Below are 12831 nucleotides of genomic sequence, written 5' to 3'. Positions count from 1 at the left end.
CTATTACCCTGGCCACATTTCTAGAACACAGAACTGTTATTTTGTCCCCTCCTCTGGCTCCACAAGGAGGGAACAGCCTTCTTAGCAGGATGCTCAAAGCCCTTTACGTTCAGAACATTTTCAATGTCAAAACCCACCATTCCACCCACAAACCACAAACTACTTACAGATTCCCAACCTGACATGTTATTTCTTCCCTCTGTGCTGTCTGTACACATGCTGTTCCCACAGCCTGGAGTGTTACCCAGCTGGCCAGCTCTGAAGCCACCCACGGCAGTGTTCTCTGGACCGTGGGGCGTGCTCCCTCCTCTGAACATCAGCTCTAACTCTCCACCAGCAGCTCTCAAAAAGGGGGCTGGGTTCTGAACTCACCACGTTAAAATCACTTCCCATTAAAAAAAAAAAATACTCCCAAGATTCAAATGTAATGGGCCAGGAGGGAATCTGAGGTCTTTTTCTTTTTAATTTTTATTTGTTGATTTTAAAACAAGAGGAAGCAAGAGAGAAACATCGTTTTGTTATTCCACCTATTTACATTCACTGGTTGATTCTTGTATGTACCCTGACTAGGGATCAAACCCACGTATCGGAAGATTAGAGCGTATCAGGAGGTTGCTCTAACCAACCAAGTTACCTGACCAGGGCTTTTTGTGTGTGTGTTGGGGGGGGGCATGATAAGCATCAACTTGTATTTGCGGCACTTTTAATTGTTCATTGCTTCTCATACGTGCCTTGTCTAGGGGGCTCCAGCCAAGCCAGTGACCCCTTACTCAAGCCAGCAGCCCTGGGCTCAAGCCAGAGACCATGGGATCATGTGGATGATCCCACACTCAAGCCAGCAACCCCACACTCAGGCTGGTGAGTCTGAGCTTACCAAGCCAACGACCTCAGGGTTTCAAACCTGGGACCTCAGTGACTCAGGTCAAAGTTCTATCCACTGGGCCACCACCAGTCAGGCTCTTTTCTTTTCTTTTAAACTAAATGAGCTGACAATTTTATTTTAACATTTCACAATGAAAATTGCTTTCCTTTTCCCACTGCACCCCTTCAAAACTATTCTCTCTTTGATAGGAAGAGGGAGTGAGTCTTCCTTGTCATGCTGTTAAAGAATACGCGGAGTCCCAGCACCACGATCTCCTGGTGAAGTAGAACAAGAAATATAAAACTGAAAGAGGCTGCCCTCTGTCCTCACCTGTCCGGCTGAGTCATTCCTAGCCAAGTGGGCACCATCATGGGATGGATGGGAGGTCTCATCGTTGGGGGCCCAAGCATCATTGGCATGTGCCCTCCCATAGGTGGCCTCATTCCAGGAGCAGGTCCCACTGGCATCATCCCAGGAGGGCCCATCGTTGGCATTATGGGAGGGCCCCCCATATGGGGGGCTGGCATCATACAAGGGCGAGGAGGACCAGGAAGACTTGGCAGAGGAGGGATCATTACCCCTGCAGGAGGAGGAGCGGAGAATGGAGTAGAAGGTATCTTCCCTTGCTGAAATGCTGTAGTTGTTTTGTCAATCAGGCTCTGAGCCTGCTCTTCCATCCATTTCTGATAGTAGTTCTTCACATTCTCTTTTTGTTTCCTGCTACTGCAGTGTGTCTTTCTCACAGATAGAGAGTCATGGGTGAGGTGTGTATTGCAGTAGTCATAATAAAATTTGGGCATGTTGTTCACAAGTCACTGGCCACTCCGTTCCACCAGACTCGTTCTTTTTTAAGAAGCTCTCAGACTCTTCTGAAATGAGGGAAATGGAGCTTACTTACACTGGTTTATATCACTCATTTTGCAATTAATTAATCATGCCCTGCCTAGATTTCATGTGCATGATTATTACTTAATACTTATCTTTATTCACTCACATTCATTTATTCAACAAATGTTCTTTAGAGGGCATTTATGTGCCAGGCACTCATTTAGGTGTTGGTGTGAATGAAAGTGGTACAGCCCCTGCTCATGGAGCTTAATTCCAGAAGAGTGTGGTAGGCAGAATAATGCCCCCTAAGATGTCTATATCTTAATCCCTAGAATTTGTGCATCTATTCCTATACTTGGCAAAAGAGATTTTGCTGATGTGAGTAAGTTAAGGATTATAGTGTTGGAAAATTATTTTGGATTTTCCAGGTTCTTAGTCACCAGGGTCCTTATAAGGGAAAAGAGGAAGAGAGCAGAGTCAGTGAGAGAGGAGATATGACAACAGAAGTAATGTGGTTTAGTAGTTTTGGAGATGAAGGAAGAGGGCTCAGTCAAAGAATGGGGTTGTTGTCTGACCTGTGGTGGCGCTGTGGGATAAAGCGTCCACCTGGAACACTGAGGTCGCTGGTTCGAAACCCTGGGCTTGCCTGGTCAAGGCACATATGGGAGTTGATGCTTCCTGCTCCTCCCCCTTCTCTCTCTCTCTCTCCCTTTTCCCTCTCCCTCTCTCTCCTCTCTGAAAAAAAAACTGAATAAAGTCTTTAAAAAAAAAAAAAGAAGGGGTTGGCTTTAGAAGCTGGAAAAGGCAAGGAAGTGAATTTTCCCCCTGAGCTCCCAGGAGGGCAGTCCTGTCATCCTTTTTAATATTAGCCAATTGAGACCCATGTTTAGGTCTACAGAACTATAAGATTATAAACGTGTGCTGGTTGAAGCCAATGAATTTGGGAGAATTTGTAATAGCAGAAAAAAAAAAAAGAATACAAGGGATACTGGCCTCGTATTCTGTGCAGGCATAGATGGGCTAGATTCCAAGTGCTTTGAGGACTGTGGTGGGTCCGGTTCTCCCTCCCAGCTCCTTGCAGGAGGCAGGACCTGCGGTGAGAGCTCAATATGTGTATTCCTGCTGTATTTCCGGTCTCTGGCATTGTCTGATTCTGAAGGTGGAGGTGATGTTTGGTAGTGGTTTGCGGTGGGGATGAGGCTTGTGGAGATGAAAGGAAAGGGGAGCTGTCGGTGAGCCTTGGGAATTTAAGGTTAGAAGGTGATGGTGGCATGGGCTCCCAAACTCCAGTGTGAAGTACCTTCTGAGGCTGCTTAACGCAGGTCTGGGAGGGAGCCTGGCTGATGGCGGCAGGGTGGAAGGAATCATATTCGCTGTATTTTTTTATGTTTTAATTTTTAACAAGAAATTTAAATCTCAAATTTTAAACGAGAATGTGCTTCCTATTCAGAGATTAAATTTTAAAAAGCAGTCACTGCAGCTGGCTTCTATAAATATGTTGTCAGGCTCCGCCCATATTCATACGGTGGGTCTGAGGATAAACCCGGGATCTGCCTTTTTAACAGGTACCCGGTGACCAGACAGCCCAACTTCACGGTGCCCAACCCCACGGTGCCCAACCCTGGCCGCGCGGGCGGCGGCTCCCGGCGCGGGCGGCCTCCGGCCGGGGAGGGCGCTGTGCGGCGGCGCAGGGGGCGGGCCTGGGCGGAGCACCCGGCGGCCGGCGGCTCCCGGCTCGGGCTCCCGGCCCTGCACCTGTGACTCTCCGCGGCGCGTGCCCTCTCGCCCGGCGCCCGCAGCCCATGGCCCCGTCTCGCCTGCAGCTCGGCCTCCGCGCCGCCTACTCCGGCCTCAGCTCCGTGGCCGGCTTCTCCATCTTCCTGGTCTGGACGGTGGTCTACAGCCAGCCGGGGACCGCGGCTATGGGGGGACTCGCAGGTAGCCCGGGGCGCTGGGGGCACTGAGGCCCGGTTGTGGGGGCGTGGGGCGGCGCTCTGTTCCTGAGGATCCTGGCGGGCGGCGCTTCCCCGGGGATCGGGTAGGGTGTTTACCTGAAAACATCCATTAGCGGCGCAGGCCTCTCGCGGCCGGAGTATTCTCCGGGTGCCACCAAGCCGGCGCGACCCGGGTGCCGACGTCCAGCGGCTGACGGGTTAGCTCGCGACTACCCCGCCCGCTGCGCTCTGACAGCCTCCTTCCTGAGAGTCCGCTTCGCTCGCCACCCCTTTCCCTGAGCCAACACTGGGCTCAGTGTAAAGACCCCCCCCCACACACACACACCTGTTCCGGGGGTCCCGCCCCTCCAGCGCCTCTTCCTTGGTGGCTGGATGACAGCAGAGAAGGGGTAAATGGAAAGGAGGTCTGGGTGTATTTGGGGAAGCCCACCTGCCTCTTAGTGTGGACCCCAACCCGGCAGAATCCTCGGTAGAGACCTGGAGGAGCACGTTAGGGATCTGATTATGTTTCCTCCACATCGGTGTCTCATTGCCACCCTTGTGCTGTGGCTCCTCCACCAGTATCTGCTAACCTGTCCTGGCCGCCCTTTTTGTGCCCCAGGGTGGGAAGGGGAGGCAAATGCTAGAGTAAGAACGTCAGTGCGCTGGCGGAAGCCGGTGCTCACCCGGGCTCTGAACTGGTTGTGCACCCTTTGGGCATGCCATTAACCTTGCTGTGTTGTAGAACTGGTGTGAAGAAGAAAAATATTTCTACTTGCTTTTTTTTAATGCTTTCTATATGTCAGGCACTGTGTTAAGCAATCTGCTCCCATCATCTCATTTAATCCTTACCTTAGTCCTGTGAAGTAGGCATTACTATGCACATGTTACAGAGAAGCCTTAAATTGAGGTTTAGTGTAAATAAATAGCTTGCCCGGGCTACACAGCTACATGAAATAGTATGTGTGGGAAAAGAACTTTAGGAAAAAAATACATGTAAGGATAATGCTTTTATATATGATGATCTTATTCTGTTACTAAATTCCTCTGCCCAAAGAGCCCTAAATGGACTAATGAAAAATAACTACATTTCCTCATTGCACCTGAGCTTACTGAGAGCCATCCCTGAGTAGACAAGGAATGGGAGGTGAAGGTTCTGCCTTATAAGAGGGGCATAATGGCCACAGCTTAAGCAATGCCAAGCAGAGCACTGGGGAGTCACCAAGGATGGGCTGTGGGCACCCTGGCTGGGCTGCTCTTGTGCCTGCCTGGATGCCTCACCACCTGTGGCTTTCTGTCCTCCCTGGGGGCAGTCAGGCCACCTCTGCCCACTTATCTACAGACCCCTGACCCTTTACCATCTACCCTGTTTTTCCTGGTTCTCTTCTCCTTGCAGTCTCTCCCTGGGTTTTGTCAGCCCTTCTGCTTTGCCCTCAGAGAGCTGGTGTCTTCAGGCCAGGCCCGTGGTTGTACTGATAAGACTTGAGATGAGGGGCTGCCTGCGGAGTGAGGAGCACGGGCCATGCCTGGGATCAGAGCTCGCCTGCTCTGGTTGTGTTAGAGCCTGGCCTGGTGCAGTGAGCCCTAGTTAGCTGTGTGCCTCCTGGACCTCAGTTTCCTCATCCCTAAGGACTGGAGGAGATGCCAGTGAAGAAGATGATCTCAGAGACCTCCCCTTGAGGTCCAGAATGTTGCAATTTTGTGTTCTCTCTCATTCACCTCACAACTGCTTGATGGAGGTCCATGAAATGGGCCCTCTGGCTTATGCTCCAGGGTGTCCTGGCGTTTTCCTCTGTTGCAGACTCTGTCCTCTCTCCCTTGCGGCAGGCTTCCCTCTGAGGCAGGCCAGCTGTGGAACTGCCCAAGGAGAGACGCTAGGGCAGCAGGGGCCTCGGGCCTCCCTGACAGTCTGGTCTTTGACAACCAGGAGGTGGCCATGGAAGAGCCAAAGCTGCCTGCTGGCGTGGTGGTGTGGTGGGGTGATGGAGGGCTTGCCAGGCCAGGGCTGTGCACGTGCCCTCTCCACCCTGAGTGGGTCCCGAGAGTCTGTAGCCAGTCAGACTTCTTCCTCTTTTGGGGGTGAAGCATCAGCGGATTTACTGACTGTGAGCACCCCACTTCTGACTTGGCATTTTCCAGTTCAGAAACTGCTGAGTCACCAGAGGGCAGCCCTCGTGTGTTCCTTCTCCCTGAGTACCAGGCAGCGGCCCGTGGGGGTGCTGGTTCTCATGGCAGGGCAAGCCTGGAGCCCAAGGGTCCCGCAGGAAAAGGGTGCATAGGGTGACACCTGCTTTCCCATCCTGGTGACGTCTGGGAAGAAGAGGCTTGGAGGAAAGGCTGTTGTAGAAGTAATTTTGCTGTGGAAACCCTGGGAAACACACACACTTGCTCTACATCAAACAGACAAGGAAAGAGAAAAACAATAGAAAAATTGCCCCCAAGAGTCTAAATGGCTCTGTGTTCTTCACATGGAACTGTGAGTGAGAGGAGCACTGGGGCCCCTGGCCTTGCTTTCCTGCAGGACAGGGGTACAACATAGGGGGGCCCAGCCTAGTGTCCTGCTTGGCTGCGTTTCCCTCGGAGCCCCCCTGGGCTCCTCACCTTCAACCCAGCCACTGGGGATGCTTTCAGTGACCCATCGTGTGCCTTTCTTGGTCGTGGCCTGTTGGTTATGAGCCCTGAGTGGAGCAGGGTCCCTTCTCCTTGAAGCAGGTAGGGTGGAGTGAGGGGTGAGGTCTGGCATGGACATGCAGCTGGGTCTAGGGAATGGTCCATTCTGTCCTGAATGGGGCAGACCAAGCTTCCCGGAGCCCGGAGTATCCTAGGAAAGGGAGCAGGGCTGAGGGACAACTGCTTCCTGCTAGAGGGTACCAGTAGGGACTCCTGCTCCTTCACTGCATGCCTTTGGGTGGAACTGGTGAGGGAGGTCCTTCTTCCACAGAAAGTGGTGAGAGACAGGGTGGGTGCGACGGGGTCTGCTTCCAGGCTTTGCTTGTGTTTATTTGGAAGTGAGGCCTGTGTGCAGGGGAAGTGAGAGGTGGGGAAGGTTGTGCTTGCTAATTATTAGCAAAGTGAGACCTGGAACACCCAAGATAGCCATCTCACTTTTTCTCCTACTCAGCCCTTTCACTGTGTGGTTGTGTGTGGGGCTTGGTGTTAGGGGGGCACTGCTGGAGCATCACCAGTGGACTAAGAGATGACATTTCCGTAGGCCCCTATTTCAGCATTTCCTAACCCAGAAACTGCTGAGTCACAGAGCACTCGCTCTGACCTCCTTATTTTTCTCCTGAGCTAATTTCCAGAATCTTTGGCAAAGGATCTTTAGAGCTCAGCTACTCCAGCCCTCCATGGCATATTAAGGAGACAGAGGGCAAGGAGGGCTGTCCCAGACAGGTGCCCATCTGACTGTTCCTCAGGTGCACTCAGTGACAATAAGCCTCCTTCTCAGGGCCCTTTAAGAAACCAGATGGTGCCCTGGCTGGATGGTTCTATTGGTTAAAGTGTCATCCTGATTTGCAAAGGTTGCAGGTTCGATTCCTGGTCAACGCATATATAGGAACAGATCAGTGTTCTCTGTCTCTCTCTCTTCCTTTTTCTCTAGAATGAATTAAAAAATATTTTTATTTATTTTATTATTATTATTATAGAGACAAAGAGAGAGTCAGAGAGAGGGATAGATAGGGACAGACAGACAGGAATGGAGAGAGATGAGAAGCATCAATCATTAGTTTTTCATAGCGACACATTAGTTGTTCATTGACTGCTTTCTCACATGTGTCTTGACCATGGGCCTTCAGCAGACCGAGTAACCCCCTGCTTGAGCCAGCGACCTTGGGTCCAAGCAGGTGAGCTTTTGCTCAAACCAGATCAGCCTGCGCTCAAACTGGCAACCTCGGGGTCTCGAATCTGGGTCTTCCGCATCCCAGTCCGATGCTCTATCCACTGAGCCACCGCCTGGTCAGGCTAAAAAAAATATTTTTAATTCATTTTAGAGAGGTGGAGGGACAGAGAAAGGGAGAAAGAGAAAAGGATGGGGATGGGAAGGAGCAGGAATCATCAACTCCCATATGTGCCTTGGCCAGGCAGGCCCAAGGTTTCAAACTGGCGACCTCAGTGTTCTAGGAGGTCAGTGCTTTATCCACTGTGCCATCACAGGTCGGCCTAGAATGAATTTAAAAAATAAGCCTGACCAGGTGGTGGGCGCAGTGGATAGAGCATCAGACTGGGACTTGGAGGACCCAGGTTCATAACCCTGAGGTCGCTGGCTTGAACGCGGGCTCATCTGCTTTGAGCAAGGCTGACCAGCTTGAGCCCAGGGTCGCTGGCTTGAGCAAGGGGTCAGTTGGTCTGCTGTAGCCCCCCAGTTAAGGCACATACGAGAGAGCAATCAGTGAACAACTGGGGTGCTGCAACGAAGAGTTGATGCTTCTCATCTTTCTCTCTCCCTTCCTGTCTGTCTGTCTCTACCTGTCCCTCTCTCTGTCTCTCTCTGACTCTGTCACAAAGCAAAACAAAATAAAAAACAATATTATTAAAAAGTTTTTAAAATAAAAAAAAACAACAACAAATGGCTTCCCTAAATGAACACTTAGAATGCAGGTGAAAATATAGGGAAAGACTCTGGGAAGGGTGGCTGGCACACAGCCCAGTTCACTAAGATGTAAGCCGAAGCCATGGGGGCTACACTGCCCACCTCTGGCCGCTCCCACTTCCTGCCTCGGCCAGGATGGAGAGATGTTTGTCCAGGCCCATCCTCATCTCAGGGGTGGAGGGACCCACGCTCTAGGTGCCCACCCCCGAGGAAGGTTGGGGTGGGCAGGGGCAGAGCTGGAGAGTGTGGGTGAACAGGGTAGGAGGGGAAGCTGCAGAGGTCGGCAGGGCTGCACTCTCATCACCGTGGACTCCAGAGTCGCTAGTTTCCGTGCTGGTGGGACTTTGGGGCTTGCTCAGTTTTAGATTTGAAACATGAAGGCTCTGAGAGCTCATGAGCGGCACAACAGTGCCAGGCCCCAGGCTTCCTGGCTTGCAGCCTCGTGGTTTTTATCCCTTGCCGGGCTGTCTGAATTGCAACAACTTCTGAGCTGGTAATCAGAGTGTACATAGCTCTGGGATGATGCTCCCTTTTGCCTTTTGTTGTCCCTAACTTTAAAAAAAAATGAAATATTTTGAGCATGTGAAAAAAGATGATTTAACAAATTCCTTTATACTCGCCACCCAGCCTAAGAAATAAAATGTCCGATTCAGTCAAAGCACTCTTCCCACCCCCACCTCCCTATCAACTTCCCTTTCTTCTCTTTCTTGCCACAGATAAGCAACTACTTTGCCCAGCAGATGCCACCTTTCCTGTGCATGTGTGCACGGGACTCCTGACTCCTAGGACTCCAGCCTGTATGGCCTGCACCCACCAGGCTGACAGCTGGCTCTTTCCCCATTCCTCCCTGGCAGGGACCCCACAGGCCTGCCCTGGACCCAGACTCTTGCCAATAGAATTGATATTTGTTTCGCTCCTTGGGCTGCGCGGCAGGCACAGACTGGCACAGAGGGCACTCATTGTATTGGCTGAGCAGCAGCTGGCACTGTAGGAGAAGTGCCCAGCCAGGCCCAGAGACTAGGCCCAGGAAGGCCTGGGGGGGGGGGGTCTGGTCTGCCTTTTGTAGCAAACTGGAGGGAGTGACATCGAGTATGGCCATGAGTAAGAAGGTCTTGAAACTTTGAGACTGTGGTCCTTGTGGCTGGTGGAGGAGCGGCTCCCCACAGCCGTGGCCCTCAGGGAAGGTAGTGGGCGGTCCCTAGAAAAGCAGACTGGACTGCAGCCGTCCTCAAACTTGACAATTTCAGGACCCCTTTATACTCTTGAAAAGAAGTGAAACCCCAAGAAAATTTTGCTTATGTGGGTTATATCTGTCAATACATACCACATTAGAAATTTAAGCTGAGAATGTTTTTAAGCATTTTAAAGTAATCTTTAAAAACACATTGCACTAACACAGTAACATCCTGTGTGTGTGCATGTGCGCATGCATGTGTGAGGAAATGGTCATGTTTTCACACACAAAAAAATTAGGGAGAACGGTATGGTTTTATATTTTTGCCAATCTCTTTCATGTGTGACTGGATAGAGAATCTGTTTTTGCATTCAGGCCCTGTGAGATCACAGGCCCTATAGCCTTGGAAAACTCCACTCCACAGTCTTAAGAGAATAAGACCTAAGAAAGGCCAACACTATCTTAGTGTTATTATGCAAACAGGTCTGGCCTAGCTGACCTAAAGGGCCCTGGGGGGCCCTGGGGGCCCTGACTGGAGGCAGGAGCAGGAGAGGTACTGGAGTGTCTGGTCTTTCTGACCGAGTCTGTCCCGCAGGTGTGCTGGCGCTGTGGGCCCTGGTGACGCATGTGATGTACATGCAGGATTACTGGAGGACCTGGCTCAAGGGGCTGCGTGGCTTCTTCTTCGTGGGCGTCCTCTTCTCGGCCGTCTCCATTGCCACCTTCTGCACCTTCCTCGTGCTGGCCATCACCGGACACCAGAGTGAGGGCCAGTTCTGGAGGGGAAGACGTGGGTGGGCCCATGTGGGGATTAGGGGTAGACCAGGATTCTGGTCCTGGTTCCACAGCTTACATCCAAGGGACTGGCAGATCACCTAACCTCCTGCGCCCGGGTTTTCTCGCTCTTAAAGGGGGTGGAATGAGAGTACCCATCCCCTGGGGTTGGGAGGATTCAATGAAATGCATGAAGTGCTGAGTACAATGCATACTGCAGGTTAATTGCAGTACCATGCAGTGGGATGGGAGTGCCCCCTGGTGGCTGCAATGGACAAGAAGCCAAAGGCCTTTGTCCCTGCCTCTGATGCTAGGTGGTTGGAAGTAGCCTCTGGTCAAAGTAAAAAAGCAGAGTAGATGCAGACCTGTGGCTGGCCAGCCCTGACCTTCCCTCATGCCTGCTGCCTGTAAACCCTGAAGAATCACACTCAGTGTCTCTGTAGGGTTGGTTCAGCCTCTGTTGGGAGGCCCAGGAGGGGTGGCCCTGGGCTTGTGGGATGGGGACTGGGAAAGAAGGCAAGGCCCTCCAGAGTCGAAGTCAGTCCTCTCTCCCCTGCAGGCCTCACGGACCCCAACAGCTACTACTTGTCCTGCGTCTGGAGTTTCATTGCCTTCAAGTGGGCCTTCCTGCTCAGCCTCTACGCCCACCGCTACAGGGCTGACTTTGCCGACATCAGCATCCTCAGTGATTTCTGACCCAGGGGGTGAGGCCTCTGCACCCTGGGGTCCTCAGGACCTGGACTCAGCTTCTGAGGCATCGGGTGGGACTGCCCTGCCCCTGGGGGACCCCAGAACCGTGGCAGAAAATACACAAGAAGAATTGGTCTCTCAGGAAGCTTCCCCATCCACTTTGGGGGGAGACCTGGGTGTGGTAGAAAGGGGACCCGCCATGTTGCTCCTCATCGGCCTGCTTGGAGGGAAGCTTCCCAAACGGATCTATTTTCTTAGCGTGTAATCTTTGTAAGCAGGGCCAGGGCAACCCTCAAGGGGCAGAGGCTTGAGCTACGCATGGGGGCAGGGGGCAGGCGTCTGGTCCCTACTGCCCTAGGAACTCTCCCTTGGCCTGGGTAGAAACCTAGAAAGGTCAGGTCAAATAAGGGGTCTCTGGTAAAGACCTCAAGCCCAACTCCGGCATCCCATCCTGTTGTTCCCCCAAGGGTCTTGGGGACTTGGGCGGAGAATTCGGTGTCCGTTCCACCCAGAGCTGATCTCCCATAAGCGTGCGAGTCAGTCATCTCCTTCACCACCCAAGTCCTTCCTCTTACACGCGCCACACCTCAGAACAGGACTCCCCAATGAGGCCAGACTAAGGGTCTTGGGGAAGGTGCTCCTGCCCCTGGAAGGGCTTGCGGAGAGAGAGGGCAGCGTGGCGTAGGCTGGAAGGACCTTCAGACCTGTGCCTACACACCGCCAGCCCTGCATTTCCGCTCCGTCTTCTCACCCCTGCCCCTGGCCACACAGATCACCCAGAACACCCCCAGCTATAAGATGGCCCTCTCAACTCCTGTCCCTTAGCACTGCCTTACCCAGGGCTCACAACCTGTTTCATCTCCCTTCTGAACGACGAAACCTGCTCTGTCCATATGCTGGCCAGAGGGCTCACCTGACGTGCGAGGGAAGGGGTTACTGGTGCACGCGGCTTTGTTAGGTTGCCATTCTGCACGGTCTACCCCTTTCCTCCCTGTGCCCACTCCCTCAGCTCTTTGCCTTATCTATGTCACTGTCACTTTAGCAGAAATACAGTGACCATTTGTATCAGATAGCCTCTGGTTGCTTCTTGGGGTGGGGGGCCTGTGCGAGCAGTGGGCAGGAAGGCTGGTGGTGCTGGGTCTCTAGTGATCTCATGAAGCCGTTTTCTTAGTTCACATTGTGCCCTGGTGGGCAGGGAAGGGATTGGTATCTCAGGGGCTGGAGACCCGCTCCGTCTGGCCCTTGGCATGGGGGAACACACCGGTTTGGCTCTCCTCTGGGTCTCAGTACACCCCTGGCCAGGGCAAGGATGCCCATGGGCACAGCCTCAGCCACCCCTACGGGATTTCATGTCTGCCACCCAGGAGGCCAGGACAGATGAGGAGGGCAGAGGCTCCCTTTCCTTCGCCCTCTCCCAGGCTGTGAGGGCTCTGGGCCAGGTTTGAGGTCATGAGGCCTGCCGGCTGGAGGAGCCTGGTCGCCTCAGAACCAGACACGCGCTGGCAGCCCTGGCACTGTTGTCTTTGCTCACACGGATGGGCTCGTCCAGGCCTGTTGCCTCGTTCGTTCTCCTTTTGAGGCTCAGCATACGCTTAAGTCATGGTGCATCAGAGCAGGAACCAAAACCAGTTGTCTACTTCTGGAGCCTTCAGCTGGTAAACAGAGGCCTCACGAGGTGATAAGACATACCTGATCTCCCAGGGGGACTGGAACCCAGGTAAGTCTGATTCGTGCCTCTTTGGGAATGCCTCCGTGAGCCAGGTCGGAGCCACTGTATATTCCCTGCCTGTCCCCCACCCCTCCCCAGTGGGCTCCCTGTCTGTGGACTCGGCCCAAAGCCGCCGCCTCTCTATTACCCCAGGTGGGGTGGGCGGGCCGTCTGGTGTATGCAGAATGGATTCTTCCTGCAGGACAGCTGCCAGAGGACGAGGCTCTGGAGGAGCAGGTCTCTGCTCCTCCACACGCTGTGAAGCTGTGT

General features: G+C 52.9%; 2 protein-coding genes across 2 annotated transcripts; one reads left to right on the top strand and one right to left on the bottom strand.

Annotated features, from left to right (window-relative positions):
- Nucleotides 1-1188: 1188 nt before the first annotated feature.
- LOC136394957 (U1 small nuclear ribonucleoprotein C-like) lies at nt 1189-3777 on the bottom strand. Its single transcript, XM_066368854.1, has 2 exons — nt 3742-3777; nt 1189-1731 (listed from the first exon to the last, which is right to left on the bottom strand). The coding sequence occupies exon 2, from the start codon at nt 1660-1662 to the stop codon at nt 1189-1191; it is 474 nt and encodes a 157-aa protein (XP_066224951.1). The 5' UTR covers nt 1663-1731; nt 3742-3777.
- SLC48A1 (solute carrier family 48 member 1) lies at nt 3397-11921 on the top strand. The gene is made up of 3 exons (XM_066368855.1): nt 3397-3628; nt 9985-10152; nt 10723-11921. Exons 1-3 carry the CDS (start codon nt 3493-3495, stop codon nt 10857-10859), a joined length of 441 nt encoding a protein of 146 aa, XP_066224952.1. The 5' UTR covers nt 3397-3492; the 3' UTR covers nt 10860-11921.
- Nucleotides 11922-12831: the final 910 nt, after the last annotated feature.

The sequence above is a fragment of the Saccopteryx leptura genome, chromosome 2, assembly GCF_036850995.1.
Source record: "Saccopteryx leptura isolate mSacLep1 chromosome 2, mSacLep1_pri_phased_curated, whole genome shotgun sequence".
NCBI classification, from domain to species: Eukaryota; Metazoa; Chordata; class Mammalia; order Chiroptera; family Emballonuridae; genus Saccopteryx; species Saccopteryx leptura.
Note: the sequence above shows the minus strand (reverse complement) of the source record. Positions and strands in the feature narration are given on the sequence as shown.